Here is a 17,815-nt window from a genome sequence, read left to right on the forward strand (position 1 = left end):
ATGACCTAAAAGAAAGGAAATTACTTAAGATAAGGAAGGAAATGACCTAAAAGAAAGGAAATGACTTAAGATAAGGAAGGAAATGACCTAAAAGAAAGGAAATTACTTCAAATGAGGAAAGAAATTACTTAAAAGGAAGGAAATGACTTATGATAAGGAAGGAAATCACCTAAAAGGAAGGAAATGGCAAAAAAAGGAAGGAAATTACTTAAAATATGGAAGGAAATGCCAAAATGAGGAAGGAAATGGCTTGAAAGGAAGGAAATGGCTTGAAATGAGGAAGGAAATTACTTAAAAGGAAGAAGGAAATTACCTCACCTGAAGGAAATGACTTCAAATAAGGAAGGACACAAAATGGAGGAAATTGCTTCCAATGAAGAAGGAAATGACTTAAAATGATGAAGGAAGTGACTGAAAATCATGGAAGTGGCCTAAAATGTGGGAAATGACCTAACAGAAGGAAGGGGATGGCTTAAAGTAAGGAGGAACTGACTTCAGATAAAGGAAATGACTTCAAATGAAGAAGGAAGTGACTTCAAATGAAGAAGGAAATGACTTCAAATGATGAAGGAAGTGACTTCAAATGAAGAAGGAAGTGACTTCAAATGAAGAAGGAAATGACTTCAAATGATGAAGGAAGTGACTTCAAATGATGAAGGAAGTGACTTCAAATAATGGGAATGGCTTAAAATGGGAGGAAATGACCTAAAATAAGGAAGGAGCTGGCTTAAAATGGAGGAAATGACTTCAAATGAAGAAGGAAACTGCTTCAACTGATGAAGGAAATGACTTCAGTTGCAGGCAGTGACTCAAAACTGAGGTCAGGGTTTCCCCCCCCCCATCCATTCAGCAGCTGGCAGAGGGCAAAGTGCCTGCCCCTGGCACCTCTGCAGCCCCCTCAGCAGCCCTGCAAAAGGCTCTGGAGCTGCTCCTGCCCTTCCCAGCTCTTTGAGGAGGGAGGGAGGAGGGGGAGGGATGAGGGGAAGTGATGAGCTGTGACCCTGGCACAGTCCTCAGCCTCCTTCCTCTGGAGCTCTGCTGCACCTGGGGCACCTCCAAAGTGCCCTCCTGGGAGCTGGGGAGGAGAAGGCAAAGCTGCAGCTCACTCTTGGCTCTCTCTTCCCTCCCCCTCCTCCTCCTGCTGTGGAGTGACTCTGCCCTGCTGCTCCCTTGCTGCCTCCCTGCGTGGGCCAAGCTTGCATGGCACCACCTGCAGCCCCCTCCTGGAGTGGAGCTGCTGCCCTCCCATGCCCTCCACCAGCACCACCACCACTGCCTGCATGTGTCCTGCTCCTCCTTCTGCTTGCAGAGCCACCCCTGAGCAGCTGGGCTGAGGCAGGGAGCAGTGCTCAGGGAGCTGGAAGTCCTGCTGAGCTCCAGGCACCTTCCCTTCCCTTCCCTTCCCTTCCCTTCCCTTCCCTTCCCTTCCCTTCCCTTCCCTTCCCTTCCCTTCCCTTCCCTTCCCTTCCCTTCCCTTCCCTTCCCTTCCCCTTCCCTTCCCTTCCCTTCCCTTCCCTTCCCTTCCCTTCCCTTCCCTTCCCTTCCCTTCCCTTCCCTTCCCTTCCCTTCCCTTCCCTTCCCTTCCCTTCCCTTCCCTTCCCTTCCCTCCCCTCCCCTCCCCTCCCCTCCCCTCCCCTCCCCTCCCCTCCCCTCCCCTCCCCTCCCCTCCCCTCCCCTCCCCTCCCCTCCCCTCCCCTCCCCTTCTCCCTTCCCCCTCCTCCCCTTCCCTCCCCTTCTCCCTTCCCCCTCCCCCAGGCTGCTTCTCTCCCCCTCTCCACCTGTGGCTGCCCTCCAGCTGAGGCTGGCATCAGCCAGGCCTTGGCTCTCCATCCTTCCATCCCTCCCCTCCCCCCCCCCCTGCTCCTTTTCTTGCCCCCAGCCCCTGCTGAGCTCTCTGTAAATAAGAGTTTTGTATTTTCTCTGGACATTGCTAATAAACTTGGGGCAAAAGTGGCACAGCTCTGGGGGAGCCTCCCTGGAGGGCAGCTGGAGGAAGCTCCACAGCTGCTGCTCCACCTCCTTCCAAGCACAGCTCCTGGACAGGAGCTGGCCCAGGCTGGAGCCTTCGTGGGGACCAGGCTGAGCCTTCCCTGCTCCTCCCACACACAGCAACGAGAGGAGGAGGCTGCAGAGAGCAGCAGAGGTGGTGCAGAGCTGAGGCACAACTCTGCTGGGCACTGGGGGGGCACAGCTGACAGCCTGGGGGCAGCCTTGGGCTCCTCAGGGCCAGGAGGGCTGCAGCAGGGCCGGGGAAGGGCAAGGGAGCTGGGGAAGGGGCTGGGGGAGAGGGCTGGGGAGGAGCAGCTGGGGGGGTTGAGGCTGGAGGAGAGGAGGCTGAGGGGAGACCTCCTGGCTCCCTGCAAGTGCCTGAGAGGAGCCTGGAGCCAGGGGGGTTGGGCTCTGGGGCCAAGGGCCAGGACAAGAGATGGCCTCAGGCTGCCCCAGGGCAGGCTCAGCTTGGCCCTGAGGAACAATTTCTGCCCAGGAAGGGCTCCCAGGCACTGGCCCAGGCTGCCCAGGGAGGTGGTGGAGTCCCCATGCCTGGAGGGGCTCCAGAGGCTCCTGGCTGTGGTGCTGAGGGCTGTGGTTCAGTGCTGGGGGCTCAGCAGCAGTGGTGGTGCTGTGAGCTGGGGGTGAGTGGCTGGGCTGGAGGCTCTCCAAGGGCTCTTCCAGCCTCCATAGTTCATAGTTGGGTTGGAAGGGAGCTCAGGGCTCAGCCAGCTCCAAGCCCCTGCCCTGCCCAGGGACACCTCCCCCCAGCCCAGGCTGCTCAGGGCCTCATCCAGCCTGGCCCTCAGCACCTCCAGGCAGGAGGCAGCCACAGCCTCCCTGGGCAGCCTGTGCCAGGCTCTCCCCAGCCTCACTTCCTCCTCTCCCCTCTCAATCTCTCCTCTCCCAGCCCCAATCCATCTCCCCTCACCCTGCCCCTCCCAGCCCTCATCCCAAGTCCCTTCCCAGCCCTCCTGGAGCCTCTTCAGCTCTGAGCTCTCCCTGCAGCCTTCTCTTCTCCAGCCCCAAGCCTCCCAGCCTGGCCCCACAGGGGAGGCTCTGCAGCCTCTGCTGCTCTTGGTGGCCTCCTCTGGAGCCTCTCCAGCAGCTCCAGGTCCTCCCTGTGTTGAGTGCCCCCAGACCCTTCCCTTTGGCCAGGGCTCCTTGCATGCTCTGGTGCAGGGGGGTGCTGCAGTTGCTCAAGGCCTCCTGCAAGGTTCCTTGGGGACCACTCAGAGGTGGGATGCAAGGATGTGGGGCGAGGGAGAGGATGAGGAGGCCACCAGGATGCTGGGAAGGGGAAGGCATCTTGCTGAGTCCTGTGTCTGAAGCACAGAGGAGAGGAATTTTGGACCCTAAATAGGGTCAGAGTCAGAAGAGACCTCAGGCAGCCTGCAGGAGGAGGAGATCTCCATCTCTGTTGCACTTTCTGCTTCCCTTCCGTGCCTGAGGTCCTCTGGGGCTGCCAGAGCCCAGGCCGGGGGCAGAGGAAGCCTCTGCAGACCCCTGCTGGCTTCTTCCAGGCCAAGCACAGCACAGCAGAAGGGTTTGGAGGCAGGCAGGAGGAGCTGAGCACCTTCATTGCTGAGCTCCTGGCGCCCTCTGCTCCTCACCCTGAGCTAAGCAAACCCAAACCCAGGCTCCCAGAGCCGAGCTCAGCCTCAGACCTGCCCCAGGCCAGCTCCCTCCCTCCTTTAACCACCAGCTTTGGGGCTTCTTCTGCTCCAAAGCCTCCTCCTAGCTGCCTGCTGGCAGGGGTCTGGGCATCCCAGGGGCATTCCCATGCTGGGTTGGCATCGAAGTCATCCCCGAGGAGCCCCTCCAGAGCTGTCTGGTTGGTGAAGGTGGGGGGGGGAAATGGTTGGGAAAGCTCTGAAACTGCTGCCCAGGGTTGGGTTTGACAGCAGCTGAGCTAATGAAGGTGGTGAGGCCCTGGCCCAGGATGCCAAGAGAGATGGCAGATGCCCCAAAGGTGCCACTGGGGGGGTCCCAAACTTGGAGGAGTGGCTGACACCCCTCAGGTGCTGCTGGCCCAGGCTGGAGAGCTGAGGGAGAGGAACCTCCTGGAGAGTCCTGCCCCTGGGCATGGAGGGAGAAGCTCCTGCAGCAGCACAGGGAGGGCTGAGAGCTGGGAAACAGCTCCAGGGAGCAGGACCTGGCAGTGCTGGGGCACAAGAAAGTGCCCTGGAGCCTAAGATCTTGGAGGTCTTTGGACCTGAGGTCTTGGAGGGTTTTGGACCTGAGGTCTTGGAGGGTTTTGGACCTGAGGTCTTGGAGGGTTTTGGACCTGAGGTCCTGGAGGGTTTTGGACCTGAGGTCCTGGAGGGTTTTGGACCTGAGGTCCTGGAGGGTTTTGGACCTGAGGTCCTGGAGGGTTTTGGACCTGAGGTCTTGGAGGGTTTTGGACCTGAGGTCCTGGAGGGTTTTGGACCTGAGGTCCTGGAGGGTTTTGGACCTGAGGTCCTGGAGGTCTTTCCCAGCCTGGATGATTCTCTGATTGTATGAAATGGCCTCAGGCTGCACCAGGGGAGGTTTAGGTTGGCCATTAGGGTAGGCCAGAGCAGGGCTTGACCTGCTGGGAAGCAGCTCCATGGAGAAGGACCTTGGAGCCCTGGTGGGCAATGACCTCTCCATGGGGCAGCAACCTGCCCTGGGGGCCAAGGAGGCCCCAAGGGGGTCCTGGGGGCGGCCAGGGGAGTGTGGCCAGCAGGGCAAGGGAGGCTCTGCTGCCCCTCTGCTCTGCCCCAGGGAGGCCACAGCTGGAGGAGGCCTGGGGCCAGCCCTGGGCTCCCCAGCTGCAGAGGGCCAGGGAAGGGCTGGAGAGAGGCCAGAGGAGGCTGGGAAGCTGCTGAGGGGCCTGGAGCAGCTCTGGGAGGAGCAGAGGCTGAGAGCCCTGGGGCTGAGAGCCTGCAGCAGAGCAGCCCCAGAGGGGCTCTGAGCAATGCTCAGCAAGGGCTGAAGGAGCTGGGGGGGGGGCAGGAGGCTGGGGCTGGCATCTGCTGAGTGGTGCCCAGGGGCAGGGGGCAGAGAGTGGAGGGCAGGAGGAGAAAGCAGCTTGGGGTGAGGCTGCTGGAGGCCTGGAGCAGGCTGCCCAGAGAGGCTGTGGAGAGCTTCCAACCCCCCCTGGGCACTGTGCCCCTGGGCAAGCTGCTGGGGCTGGGGGGGATGGGGCTGGGGGGGCTCCAGAGGTCCCTTCCAGCCCCTCCACGGTGGGGTTGTGACACCAGGGTGGTCGCAGCCACTGGCAGCCCCCGCCCGGAACCTTTATCCCTTGGAACCTTTCTGCCGTCGCCTGACAGCTTCGCCCCGGAACCTTTGTGCCCCGGAACCATTCTGCTGCCTCCCCAAACCTCCCCCCGGAACCTTTGTGCCCCGGAACCGTTCTGCAGCCGCTCGGTGCCCGCCCGGGGGAGAGGGAACCATGGCGGCGCCCGGGGCCGGCGGCGCTCCGCTGTCGGCTCCCGGTCCCGGGGAGGCTCCGGTGTCGGTGCCCGGGTCCGGGAGGGCTCCGGTGTCAGTTCCCGGGGGCGAGAGGGCTCCGGTGTCGGTGCCCGGGTCCGGGGGGGCTCCGGTGTCGGCGCCTGGGTCCGTGGAGGCTGAGGTGTCGGCGCCCGAGGGTGAAGGGGCTCCGGTGTCGGTGCCCGGTCCCGGGGGGGCTCCGGTGTCAGTTCCCGGGGGCGAGAGGGCTCCGGTGTCGGTGCCCGGTCCCGGCGGGGCTCTGGTGTCGGCGCCCGGGTCCGGGGGGGCTCCGGTGTCGGTGCCCGAGGGCGGGGAGGCTGCGGTGTCGGTGCCTGGTTCGGGGGGGGCTCTGGTGTCGGCTCCCGGGTCCGTGGAGGCTGAGGTGTCGGCGCCCGAGGGTGAAGGGGCTCCGGTGTCGGCTCCCGGTCCCGGGGGGGCTCCGGTGTCAGTTCCCGAGGGCGGGGAGGCTCCGGTGTCGGTGCCCGAGGGCGGGGAGGCTCCGGTGTCGGTGCCCGGGTCCGGGGGGGCTCCGCTGTCGGCTCCCGGTCCCGGCGGGGCTCCGCTGTCGTCCCCTGGCGCTGCGCCCTACGGCAACTTCCCGAACTACTCTCGGTTCCACCCCCCCGAGGAGCGGCTCCGGCTGCTGCCCCCCGGGCTCCTGCGCAGCCTCCTCCCCGCCGGGCCGCGGCCGCTGCTGGCGCTCGACGTGGGCTGCAACTCGGGGGTAAGGTTGGGGGGAGGGGGGGAGGGGAGGGGGGCTGGGGGTGGGGAGGGGGGAGAGGATCCCCAGGGATCGGTGCTGGCTCCCCAAATCCTGATCAATATCTTCATTGATGATCTGGAGGAGGGGATGGAGTCCATCAGCAGGGAGCTTGCAGAGGGCACCAAGCTGGGGGCAGGAGTGGAGCTGGGGGAGGGGAGCAGAGCTCTGCAGAGAGACCTTTGCCAGGCTGGGCAGAGCCCAACAAGATGGCACTGAGCAGGGCCCAGGGCCAGGGGCTGCACTTTGGCCACAGCAACCCCAGGCAGTGCTGCAGGCTGGGGGCAGAGGGGCTGAGAGCAGCCAGGCAGAGAGGGAGCTGGGGGGAGTGGGGGAGAGCAGCTGAACAGGAGCCAGCAGTGTGCCCAGGGGGCCAAGAAGGCCAAGGGCAGCCTGGGCTGGGTCAGGAGCAGTGTGGGCAGCAGGAGCAGGGAGCTGATCCTGCCCTGTGCTCAGCACTGCTGAGGCCACAGCTGGAGTCCTGTGTCCAGAGAAGGGCAATGAGGCTGGGGAGGGGTCTGGGGCACAGGGCTGGGGAGGGGTCTGGGGCACAGGGCTGGGGAGGGGTCTGGGGCACAGGGCGGGGGAGGGGGCTGGGGCACAGCCCTGTGAGGAGAGGCTGAGGGAGCTGGGGTTGCTTAGCCTGCAGAAGAGGAGGCTCAGGGAAGACCCTCCCTGACCCCCCTCCTGTGTGCCCCCCTGCCCCCTCCCTGCCCCCTTCCTGCCCCCCTCCTGGCCTCCCTCCTTGCCTCCCTCCCTGCCCCTCTCCTTGCCTCCCTCCCTGACCCCCTCTTGCCTCCCTCCCTGCCCCTCTCTGTGCGCCTCCTGCCCCCCTCCCTGCCCCCCTCCCTGACCCCTCCTTGCCTCCCTCCCTGCCCCTCTCTGTGTGCCTCCTGCCCCCCTCCCTGCCTCCCTCCCTGACCCCTCCTTGCCTCCCTCCCTGCCCCTCTCTGTGTGCCTCCTGCCCCCCTCCCTGCCTCCCTCCCTGACCCCTCCTTGCCTCCCTCCCTGCCCCTCTCTGTGCACCTCCTGCCCCCCTTCCTGCCTCCTTCCCTGACCCCTCCTTGCCTCCCTCCCTGCCCGCCCCCCGCCCCCCTCTCCCCTCTCTGCCGGCAGGAGCTGAGCGTGGCTCTCTACCGCCACCTGCTGGACCTGCCGGAGGGAGCAGCCGGCCCGGCGCAGCCCCCGGCCGCCGGCGGCGAGCTGCAGCTGCTGGGCTGCGACATCGACCCGGGGCTGGTGGCCCGGGCGCAGCGGGGCAGCCCTTTCCCCGGCTCCATCTCCTTCGCCACCCTGGACATCATGGAGCCGGGCGCCCGGGCGGCGCTGCTGGGCCCCTTCCTGCGCCGCTTCGGCCGCTCGGCCTTCGACGTCGGCTTCTGCATGTCCCTGACCATGTGGATCCACCTGCGGCACGGGGACGGGGGTCTGCGGCGCCTGCTGGCCCTGCTGGCCTCCCTCTGCTCGCTGCTGCTGGTGGAGCCCCAGCCCTGGCGCTGCTACCGGGCGGCGGCGCGGCGGCTGCGGCGGCTGGGGGGCGCCGGGCTGCGGCCCCCAGGCTCCCTGCGCATCCGCGGGGACATGGCCCAGGAGGTGGCTGCCATCCTCACCCGGGACTGCTCCATGCAGCTGCTGGCCTGCTTCGGCCCCACCAGCTGGCACAGGAGCCTCCTGCTCTTCAAAGCCGACAGGCAGGAGGCTGGCTGAGAGCCGGGGCAGGAGGGGAGCTCCTGGGCAGGAGGGGAGCTCCTGGGCAGGAGGAGAGCTCCAGGGCAGGAGGAGAGCTCCAGGACAGGAGGGCATCTGGAGGAGCTCTCCAGGCCAGGAGGAGCTCTCCAGGCCAGGAGGACATCTCCATGGCAGGAGGACTTCTGGAGGAGCTCTCCAGGCCAGGAGGACTTCTGGAGGACCTCTCTATGCCAGGAGGACCTTTCCATGCCAGGAGGACTTCTGGAGGACATCTCCATGCCAGGAGGACCTCTTCATGCCAGGAGGACCTCTCCATGCCAGGAGGTCATCTCCATGCCAGGAGGAGCTCCCCATGCCAGGAGAACCTCTCCATGCCAGGAGGTCATCTCCATGCCAGGAGGACCTCTTCATGCCAGGAGGACCTCTCCATGCCAGGAGGTCATCTCCATGCCAGGAGGAGCTCCCCATGCCAGGAGCTCCCCCAGGAGCTTGGCTGTGCCCCCACCAACCCAGCAGCCTCCCTGGATGTGCCTCAAGCAGCTTGGAGCAGCTCAGAGCAGGGCAAGCTGCAGCTCTCCACTGCCCTCAGCTCCCCCTGGGGCCAAGCAGTGCTCCAGGGCTGCTTCCTGCAGGACCTTTGCCAAGGCTCCTCCTTGCTTCATCCATCCCAGAGGGAGGCTGGGCAGAGCCTGGCACAGGGAGGCTGCGGCTGAGCCCTCCCTGGGGGTGCTGAGGGCCAGGCTGGATGAGGCCCTGAGCAGCCTGGGCTGGGGGAGAGGTCCCTGGGCAGGGGCTTGGAGCTGGCTGAGCTCTGAGCTCCCTTCCCACCCCAACCCCTTCCATGGATCCCTGGATCTCCTTGGAGGCTGGGGGAGCCCTGGCCCAGGCTGCCCAGGGGGTGGTGGAGGTCTCATCTCTGGAGACAAAGCTGGGGAGGGGGCTGGGGGAGAGGGCTGGGGAGGAGCAGCTGAGGGAGCTCAGGGGGGGTTGAGGCTGGAGGAGAGGAGGCTGAGGGGAGACCTCCTGGCTCCCTGCAAGTGCCTGAGAGGAGCCTGGAGCCGGGGGGGGGGTTGGGCTCTGCTCCATGGTCTTGGAGCTGGCTGAGCTCTGAGCTCCCTCCCAAGCCAAGCCAGGCCATGAATCCCTGCCCCCAGCAGCTCTGCAGCCTCCCCCAGCACCCCCCAGCTTGCTCTGCCCCCATCCTGCCCCTGCAGCCCCCCTGAGCTGCTGGCTCCCAGCCCTGGCAGTGCCCTGCTCCCAGGGGGCTCCCTCAGCACAAACCTTGCTCTGGAAGCTGCAGATGGAGACAGAGAGGCAGCCCAGGGCTGTGATCCCCAGGCACAGCAGCACAGACCTGGTGGTGTGGTAGCTGCAAGGGGAGCAGCAGAGCCTCCCTGGTGGGCAGGGGCAGGGTGAGGGGAGGTGGATTGGAGCTGGGGGAGGGGAGGTTGAGAGTGGAGAGGAGGAGGAGGTTTGATGCTGAGGGTGAGGAGAGCCTGCCCCTGGCTGCTCCAGAGAGGTTGGAGCTGCCCTGGCCCCAGCCCAGGTCAGGGCTGGGGAAGCTCTCAGCTCCCAGCTCTGCTTGGGGCTGTCCCAAGGAGCCCTTTGCCTGCTCCCTCCAGGCCCAGCTGGGATGCTGGGGCAGTGCTGAGGCCCTGCTGGAGGCCCCTCCCAGCTGGCTCTGGCTGCTGGGCTTGTGCCTGGCTGGGGTGGGAGGGGGCTTGGGGGTGGGCTTGGGACTTCTGCTGCTCCTTGGGGGGGGGGGCAAATAAAAGGAGCTGAGCTGCTGGCAACCTGCTGCTGCCTCTGTGCCCCTTGGCCCCAGGGCTTCCCAGCCCTCAGCAGTCCCAGGAGCTGAGGGAAGGCTTCTGGGGAAGCTTTGAAGCTACCTCTTGGCCAAGGTTGAGGTCCCTCAGCTCTCCCGGGGGGGGGTCTGGGGGTCTGCAGTAAAGTCCAGGAAGAAAGAGAAGGAAAATTGGAGCTTTGGGCTCCTTGGAGGTTGATTTCTGTCATGGTTTGAGATATTGATTACAGGGAGCTTGGGGGCTTGGGTGGGAGGCTGGAGGGGGCTTGGGTGGGAGGTTGGAAGGGGCTTGGGTGGGAGGCTGGAAGGGGCTTGGGTGGGAGGTTGGAAGGGGCTTGGGTGGGAGGTTGGAAGGGGCTTGGGTGGGAGGTTGGAGGGAACTTGGGTGGGAGGTTGGAGGGAACTTGGGTGGGAGGTTGGAGAGGGCTTGGGTGGGAGGTTGGATGGGGGCTTGAGTGGGAGGTTGGAAGGGGCTTGGGTGGGAGGTTGGAGGGGGCTTGGGTGGGAGGTTGGAGGGGGCTTGGGTGGGAGGCTGGAAGGGGCTTGGGTGGGAGGCTGGAAGGGGCTTGGGTGGGAGGTTGGAGGGGGCTTGGGTGGGAGGCTGGAGGGGGCTTGGGTGGGAGGCTGGAAGGGGCTTGGGTGGGAGGCTGGAAGGGGCTTGGGTGGGAGGTTGGAGGGGGCTTGGGTGGGAGGCTGGAGGGGGCTTGGGTGGGAGGTTGGAAGGGGCTTGGGTGGGAGGTTGGAGGGGGCTTGGGTGGGAGGCTGGAAGGGGCTTGGGTGGGAGGCTGGAGGGGGCTTGGGTGGGAGGTTGGAGCGGGGTGGGAGGCTGGAAGGGGCTTGGGTGGGAGGCTGGAAGGGGCTTGGGTGGGAGGTTGGAGGGGGCTTGGGTGGGAGGTTGGAGGGGGCCTGGGTGGGAGGCTGGAAGGGGCTTGGGTGGGAGGCTGGAAGGGGCTTGGGTGGGAGGCTGGAAGGGGGCTTGGGTGGGAGGTTGGAAGGGGCTTGGGTGGGAGGTTGGAGCTGGCTTGGGTGGGAGGCTGGAAGGGGCTTGGGTGGGAGGTTAGAGCTGGCTTGGGTGGGAGGCTGGAAGGGGGCTTGGGTGGAGGCTTGGTGCCACCACCTCTGGCTCTCAGTGGCCCACAGGAAGGATCTGGTTGCCCTTAAGCCTCCTCTGGGCTCTGTTCCCTCCTTGCCCCCTGCCTGCCAAGGCAGAGGGAGGCTCAGGAGCTCTGTGGTGCCCTGAGCTTGGAGCCCTCCTCCTGCAGGAGGTGCTCTGCCACAGCAGATCTCTGCCCACAGCCTGGGCAGGGCTGCAGGGGAAGCTGAGCTGCCTTTGGCTTCTCCTTTAGTCCTGCAGGGAGAGTGGAGAGGCAAAGGCAGCCTTGGACCTCCTCCAGCTCCAGCCCAGCTTTGAGTTCCTTCACCCCCTGCCCTGCTCTGCTCTGCCCTCCCCTGCAGCACTGCCCCCAGCCCTGGGACCCCCAGCACAGGGAGGACCTGGAGCTGCTGGAGAGGCTCCAGAGGAGGCCACCAAGAGCAGCAGAGGCTGCAGAGCCTCCCCTGTGGGGCCAGGCTGGGAGGCTTGGGGCTGTGGAGCCTGGAGAGGAGAAGCCTGCAGGGAGACCTCAGCCTCCTCTGGACTCTCTCCAACTCTTCCCTGGCCCTCTGCAGCTGGGGAGCCCAGAACTGGCCCCAGCTCCAGCTGGGGCAGAGCAGAGGGGCAGCAGAACCTCCCCTGCCCTGCTGGCCACACTCCCCTGGCTGCCCCCAGGGCAGGTTGCTGGCTCCTGGGCACCTTCCTGTGCCCCAGCACTGCCAGGTCCTGCTCCCTGGGCTGCTGCAGGAGCTTCTCCCTCCGTGCCCGGGGGCAGGACCCTGCCCTTGCCCTGGCTGAGCTCTGCAGGGCCGAGCAGAGGGGCAGCAGAAGCTCAGCTCCGAGCAGGCTCTGCTGAGCCAGGGGCTGAGCCTCCCTGGCCCTGCTGCCCAGCTGCAGCGTCCCAGGGTGAGCTGCTGGCGGCGCTGCAGGATCGTGCAAGCCCCAGCCCGGCCCTGGGGCTCCTCCTGCTGCCTCCCGCAGCCTTTGCTGCTGGTCGCCTTCGGGCTGGGGCCGCAGCGGCAGCCCTGGGCTGCCCTGCTCGGCTCTGGGCTCGGGAGGGCTGCAGAAGCTTCCCTGGAAGGGTTGCTGGGAGGGTGGAGAAGCCAAGGAGTGACCCCCAGGAGGTGGCCCCTGCAGCCCTGCCCCTTCTGTTCCTCACACACTGAGGGGCAGGGGGGACAGGGGGGGTGGTGGCTTCAGCCTGGGAGATGCTGGACTGGGATGGGACAGGAGAAGAGAATCCTCCAGGGAGAGGCTGAGGGAGTTGGGGCTTGGAAGAGAAGGCTGCAGGGAGAGCTCAGAGCAGCTGCCAGGAGCTGCAGAGGCTCCAGGAGAGCTGGGCAGGGACTTGGGATGAGGGCTGGGGAGGGGCAGGGTGAGGGGAGATGGATTGGAGCTGGGAGAGGAGAGATTGAGAGGGGAGAGGAGGAAGTGAGGCTGGGGAGAGCCTGGCACAGGCTGCCCAGGGAGGCTGTGGCTGAGCCCTCCCTGCAGCTTCCCTTTCCTTTGGTCCTGCAGGGAGAGTGGAGAGGCAAAGGCAGCCTTGGACCTCCTCCAGCTCCAGCCAAGCCTTGAGCTCCTTCACCCCCAGCCCTGCTCTGCCCTCCCCTGCAGCACTGCCCCCAGCCCTGGGACCCCCAGTACAGGGAGCTGCTGGGGAGGCGCCAGAGGAGGCCACCAAGAGGAGCAGAGGTGCTCAGGATCAGCCTGGATGTGTCCCTGGGCCACCTGCTTTAGCTGGAGGGGTCCCTGCTGGCTGCAGGGGGGTGGCCAAGCTGCCCTGGGAAGGTCCCTTCCAGCCTGGTGCATTCTGTGGCTCTGTGAAGTGTCTCTGGGCAGCACCAAGGGGGAAGACAAAACAGGACCCAAACCAGGACCTCTCAGAGGCTCCACCTCAGCCTCACTCCCTGCAGAGCCTGCAAGCAGCTGCAGAACCATCCAGGACCTGCAGCACCTGCAGGGGAGGGCAGAGCAGAGCAGAGGGCAGAATCCCCTCCCTGTGCTGCTGCTCTGCCTCCTGCTGCTGCAGCCCAGCTCAGGGTTGGCTTCTGGGCTGCCAGTGACCACTGCTGGCTCCTGGGGACTCTGTCAGCCACTGCCACCCCCAAGGCCTTCCCCTGCAGGCTGCCCCCAGCCCCCTCCTCCCCCAGCCTGGCTCTGTGCTGCCCCTGCCCTGCCCCAGCTGCAGGAACCTTGCCCTGGGCCCTGCTGAGCTTGGCTTGGGGCCACCTCTGCAGCCTGCTCAGCTCCCTCTGGATGGATCCTTCCCCCCAGCCTCTCCAGCTCCCTCTGGATGGATCCCTCCCTTCCCTCCAGCATCCCAACCCCAGCACACAGCTTGGGGCCACCCCTGCAGCCTGCTCAGCTCCCTCTGGGTCCCTTCCCTCCTTCCAGCATCCCAACCCCTCCCCAGCCTGGGCCCAGCTGCAGACCTGCTCAGGAGGCCTCAGCCCTCCTGCCCCTGGCAGCAGCAGAGGGCTCCCAGGGCTCTGGGGCCAGTGGCCAGCCCTGGGGGAGTCCTCTGGCCCCAGCTGCCTGTGGGCAGTGCTGAGGGAGGCTCTGCAGCATCCCAACCCCAGCACACAGCTTGGGGCCAGCTCTGCAGCCTGCTCAGCTCCCTCTGGATGGATCCCTTCCCTCCAGCCTGCTCAGCTCCCTCTGGATGGATCCCTTCCCCCCAGCCTCTCCAGCTCCCTCTGGATGGATCCTTCCCCCCCAGCCTCTCCAGCTCCCTCTGGATGGATCCCTTCCCCCCAGCCTCTCCAGCTCCCTCTGGATGGATCCCTTCCTTCTAGCCCCCTCTGGATGGATCCTTCCCCCCAGCCTCTCCAGCTCCCTCTGGATGGATCCCTTCCCCCCCAGCCTCTCCAGCTCCCTCTGGATGGATCCCTTCCCCCCCAGCCTCTCCAGCTCCCTCTGGATGGATCCTTCCCCCCAGCCTGCAGCCCCCTTCAGACACCACAAGGCCACCAGGAGGTCTCCTGGGAGCCTTCTCCCCTCCAGCCTGCACAACCCCAACCCTCTCAGTCTCTCCTCACAGCAGAGCAGCTGCAGCCCTCTGCTCCTCCCTGAGCCTCCTCCCTGCAGGGCTGAGCTGCTGGGGGAGGGCTCCCAAGGCCCAAAGCCCCTGAGCTGCAGGCCAGGGGGGGGCCCTGCTGCCAGGGTCCTGCTCTCCTTGGGCTTCCCAGGTGCCTGCTGGCCCAGGAGCTGCTCCTTGCCTGCAGGCTGAGGTGGAGGCTGTGGAGCTGCTCAGCCTTCTCCCTGCCCTCTCTTGCTCAGCCTTGCTGAGAGCTGCTGGCAGCAGCCCCTTGGAGCTGCTCCCTGCCAGGGCTGCAGGTCCTGGCTGGTCCTTGCCCCAGCTGGAGCTGCCTTGCAGTGCTGCTGCTGCTGCTGCAGACCAGCTCCAGCTGGTTCTGGGGGGAGGAAAAGTGCTGAGTGCAGGCTTTGTGCAGAGCCTGAGTCAGAGAGGGGAGAGGTGGAAGGGCAGAGGCTGGGAAAGGCTCTGGGTGGACTTGCAGGCTGGGAAAGGCTCTGAGCTGCAGCAGAGAGCGATGGGGAAGGGGGGGGAGAGGTGGCCTGGGACCCCTCCAGCTTCCAGAGGAAGAGGAGCCAGGAGCTGGCAGGGCAGAGGAAGGCTCCCTGGGGGGGGGGGTGTGGGGGGTGTGCAGATGGTGGGAAGCCAGCAGTGCCCACGGGGGGGTTGTGTGGGGAGGGAGAGGGAGGAGAGGAGCCAGAGGGGACCTGGAGGTGTGCAGAGGGCCTGGAGTGCCCTGGGAGAGTGTGGTGGTGATGGGGCTGGAAGGGAAGGCTGCAGGGAGAGCTCAGAGCAGCTGCCAGGAGCTGCAGAGGCTCCAGGAGAGCTGGGCAGGGACCTGGGATGAGGGCTGGGGAGGGGCAGGGTGAGGGGAGATGGATTGGAGCTGGGAGAGGAGAGATTGAGAGGGGAGAGGAGGAAGTGAGGCTGGGGAGAGCCTGGGGGTGCTGAGGGCCAGGCTGGATGAGGCCCTGAGCAGCCTGGGCTGGGGGGAGGGGTCCCTGGGCAGGGCAGGGGCTTGGAGCTGGCTGAGCCCTGAGCTCCCTTCCAGCCCAACCCAAACCCCAGGGGGTCCCAGCTGGATGTGGTCCTGTGGGCCCTGCCCTGGGTGGTCCTGCTCTGGCAGGGGGCTTGGGCTGGATGCTGTCCAGGGGTCCCTGGGCTTGCAGGTGTGGAGGGCTTGCAGAGGAGGCCTCCTTCCACGTCTGAGGTGGTTCCACAGGGGAGGAGCTGCCCCATGAGGAGTCCTTCATCATCAGAGATCCTTCCACACAGGAGGAGCTGCCCCAGGGGAGGTCCCTCCAGGAGCTGCCCCTTGGGAGGAGCTGCCCCAGGGGAGGTCCCTCCAGGAGCTGCCCCTTGGGAGGAGCTGCCCTGCCCTGCCCTGCCCTGCCCTGTGGGAGCTGCTCTGCTGCTGCCCTGCCCCTGGCACCCCTCTGCCAGGCACTGAGGGAAGGCTCTGCTCAGGCAATCTGCTGCCCTGGAGGCTCTGAGGGCCAGGAGGTGTCCCAGCCCCTGCCCCCTGCCCCCAGCCCGGCCAGGGCAGGCTGCAGCTCTCTGCCCAGCTGGGGCTGGCTGCTCCCTGGGGTGCTGGAGCCCTGCAGGGGCACAAAGGGAAGCACCAGGCAGGGCTCCAGCAGCCTCCTGCAGGGCTGGCTGGCCCCAGAGGCAACCAAGGTCTCTCTTGGTCCTCCTCTCCTCCCCTGCCATGGCTCCAGAGCAACCAAAGTCTCCCTTGGTCCTTCTGTCCCCTCCTGCCATGGCTCCAGGGCAGCCAAAGTCTCCCTTGGTCCTTCTGTCCCCTCCTGCCATGGCTCCAGGGCAACCAAAGTCTCCCTTGGTCCTTCTGTCCCCTCCTGCCATGGCTCCAGAGCAACCAAAGTCTCCCTTGGTCCTCCTCTCCTCCCCTGCCATGGTTCCAGGGCAGCCAAAGTCTCCCTTGGTCCTTCTGTCCCCTCCTGCCATGGTTCCAGGGCAGCCAAAGTCTCCCTTGGTCCTCCTCTCCTCCCCTGCCATGGCTCCTGGAGCTGTCCCTGGGCAGTGCTGCCAACTCCAGCACCTTGCTGTGAGCTGAGCAAAGCTCTCAGCAGTGCCTGAGGGCTGGAATGGGCCCTGGGGCAGTGCTGTGCCCACAGCTTTGGGCACCTTCCCCAGGGCTTGTTCTTGGTGGGGGCTGGAAGGGACCTCTGGAGCTGCCCCAGCAGGGCAGCCCCAGCAGCTTGCCCAGGGGCACAGTGCCCAGGGGGGGTTGGAAGCTCTCCACAGCCTCTCTGGGCAGCCTGCTCCAGGCCTCCAGCAGCCTCACCCCAAGCTGCTTTCTCCTCCTGCCCTCCACTCCCTGCCCCCTGGCCCTGGGCACCACTCAGCAGATGCCAGCCCCAGCCTCCTTCCCCCCCCAGCTCCTTCAGCTCCTGCTGAGCACTGCTCAGAGCCCCTCTGGGGCTGCTCTGCTGCAGGCTCCACAGCTCCCAGAGGGCTCTCAGCCTCTGCTCCTTCCCCAGGACCCTTCCTTGCCCCTTCCCCCCTGCTCTGGACAGTGTCAGCTGCCTGCATCTGGCTGTGCTCCCCTCTGGACTGCTCTCTGCTTCAGGCTGGTGAGGAAGAGGAGCAGAGAGAGGGAGAGCAGCAGGAGGTGAGGGAGCTGGCTGGGAGCTGGGAGTGCTCCAAGGCTGCCTGGCAAAACATCCCCACCCCATTCCTGGCGTGGCTGGGATGCTTTGCACAGCAACTGGCACCCAACTCACCACCCCCCAGCCCCAAGAGGGACCCAGAGCCAGCTCCCAACCCATCCCCAGGCAGCCCTGGGCCCACCTGAGCTGCCCAGGGAGGCTTTGGTGTCCCAGAGAGGCTTTGGTGCCCCAGGGAGGTTTTGGTGTCCCAGGGAGGCTTTGGTGCCCCAGGGAGGCTTTGGTGTCCCAGGGAGGCTTTGGTGTCCCAGGGAGGCTTTGGTGCCCCAGAGAGGCTTTGGTGTCCCAGGGAGGCTTTGGTGCCCCAGAGAGGCTTTGGTGTCCCAGGGAGGCTTTGGTGTCCCAGGGAGGCTTTGGTGCCCCAGAGAGGTTTTGGTGTCCCAGGGAGGCTTTGGTGCCCCAGAGAGGCTTTGGTGTCCCAGGGAGGCTTTGGTGTCCCAGGGAGGCTTTGGTGCCCCAGAGAGGCTTTGGTGTCCCAGGGAGGCTTTGGTGTCCCAGGGAGGCTTTGGTGCCCCAGAGAGGTTTTGGTGTCCCAGAGAGGCTTTGGTGCCCCAGGGAGGCTTTGGTGTCCCAGGGAGGCTTTGGTGCCCCAGAGAGGCTTTGGTGTCCCAGGGAGGCTTTGGTGCCTCAAAGCCTTTGGTGCCTGTGCTGAGGTTGGAGCTGGCAGGGCAGGGCAGTGCCAGGGCTGTGCTGCCAGCAGGAGCACAGTGCTGACCTGGCCTTGGGCACAAGCAGGCTTGAAGCTAAAGCTCCTGGAGCAGCTCTGCTGGCTGTGGGCAGCAGCACCCCCAGCAGGGTCCCCAGGGCTGGGGGCTGGGCCCAATTCTGCTCAGGGTCTCCAGCACTGAGCTGGGGGAGGGCAGGAGGCTGCCTCAGGCAGCTGGAGGAAGCATGGCCATGGAGGTGGAACAGCAGCCTGAGGGCTGGGGTGCTGCTGGCTCAGGTCTGGCTTGCCAGAGAGGTCCTCCCCAGGTTCCTCCCTGGGCAAATCCAAGGCTCAGTGAAGCTCAGGACCTCTGCAGTGCCAGGGGAGAGGAAACCTTGGAGCTGTTTCCCCTCAGCTGCTTTGGAAGTGGTTTGGGGTCTCAGGGTTTGCTGGCTTGCAGCTGGTGCTGGGCAGAGCTCTGCTTTGAGCTGGGAGAGGGAAAGAGTCCTTGAGGGGGGAGAAGCTCTGAGAGCATCCAGGCCAACCTCAGCCCAAGCCCTCCATGGCCACCAGAGCCTGGCCACAAGGCCATGGCCACAGGGGGCTGGAGCCCCTCCAGGCCTGGGGACTCCACCAGCACCTCCCTGGGCAGCC

The 17,815-nt window shown here is 65.5% G+C and overlaps 1 protein-coding gene across 1 annotated transcript; it reads left to right on the forward strand.

Moving 5' to 3' along the window:
• The first annotated feature begins 5,410 nt into the window (after positions 1 to 5,410).
• BCDIN3D (BCDIN3 domain containing RNA methyltransferase) lies at positions 5,411 to 7,915 on the forward strand. The gene is made up of 2 exons (XM_054177345.1): positions 5,411 to 6,172; positions 7,325 to 7,915. Exons 1-2 carry the CDS (start codon positions 5,411 to 5,413, stop codon positions 7,913 to 7,915), a joined length of 1,353 nt encoding a protein of 450 aa, XP_054033320.1.
• Positions 7,916 to 17,815: the final 9,900 nt, after the last annotated feature.

Source organism: Dryobates pubescens, chromosome 40 (assembly GCF_014839835.1).
Source record: "Dryobates pubescens isolate bDryPub1 chromosome 40, bDryPub1.pri, whole genome shotgun sequence".
Taxonomy (NCBI): Eukaryota; Metazoa; Chordata; class Aves; order Piciformes; family Picidae; genus Dryobates; species Dryobates pubescens.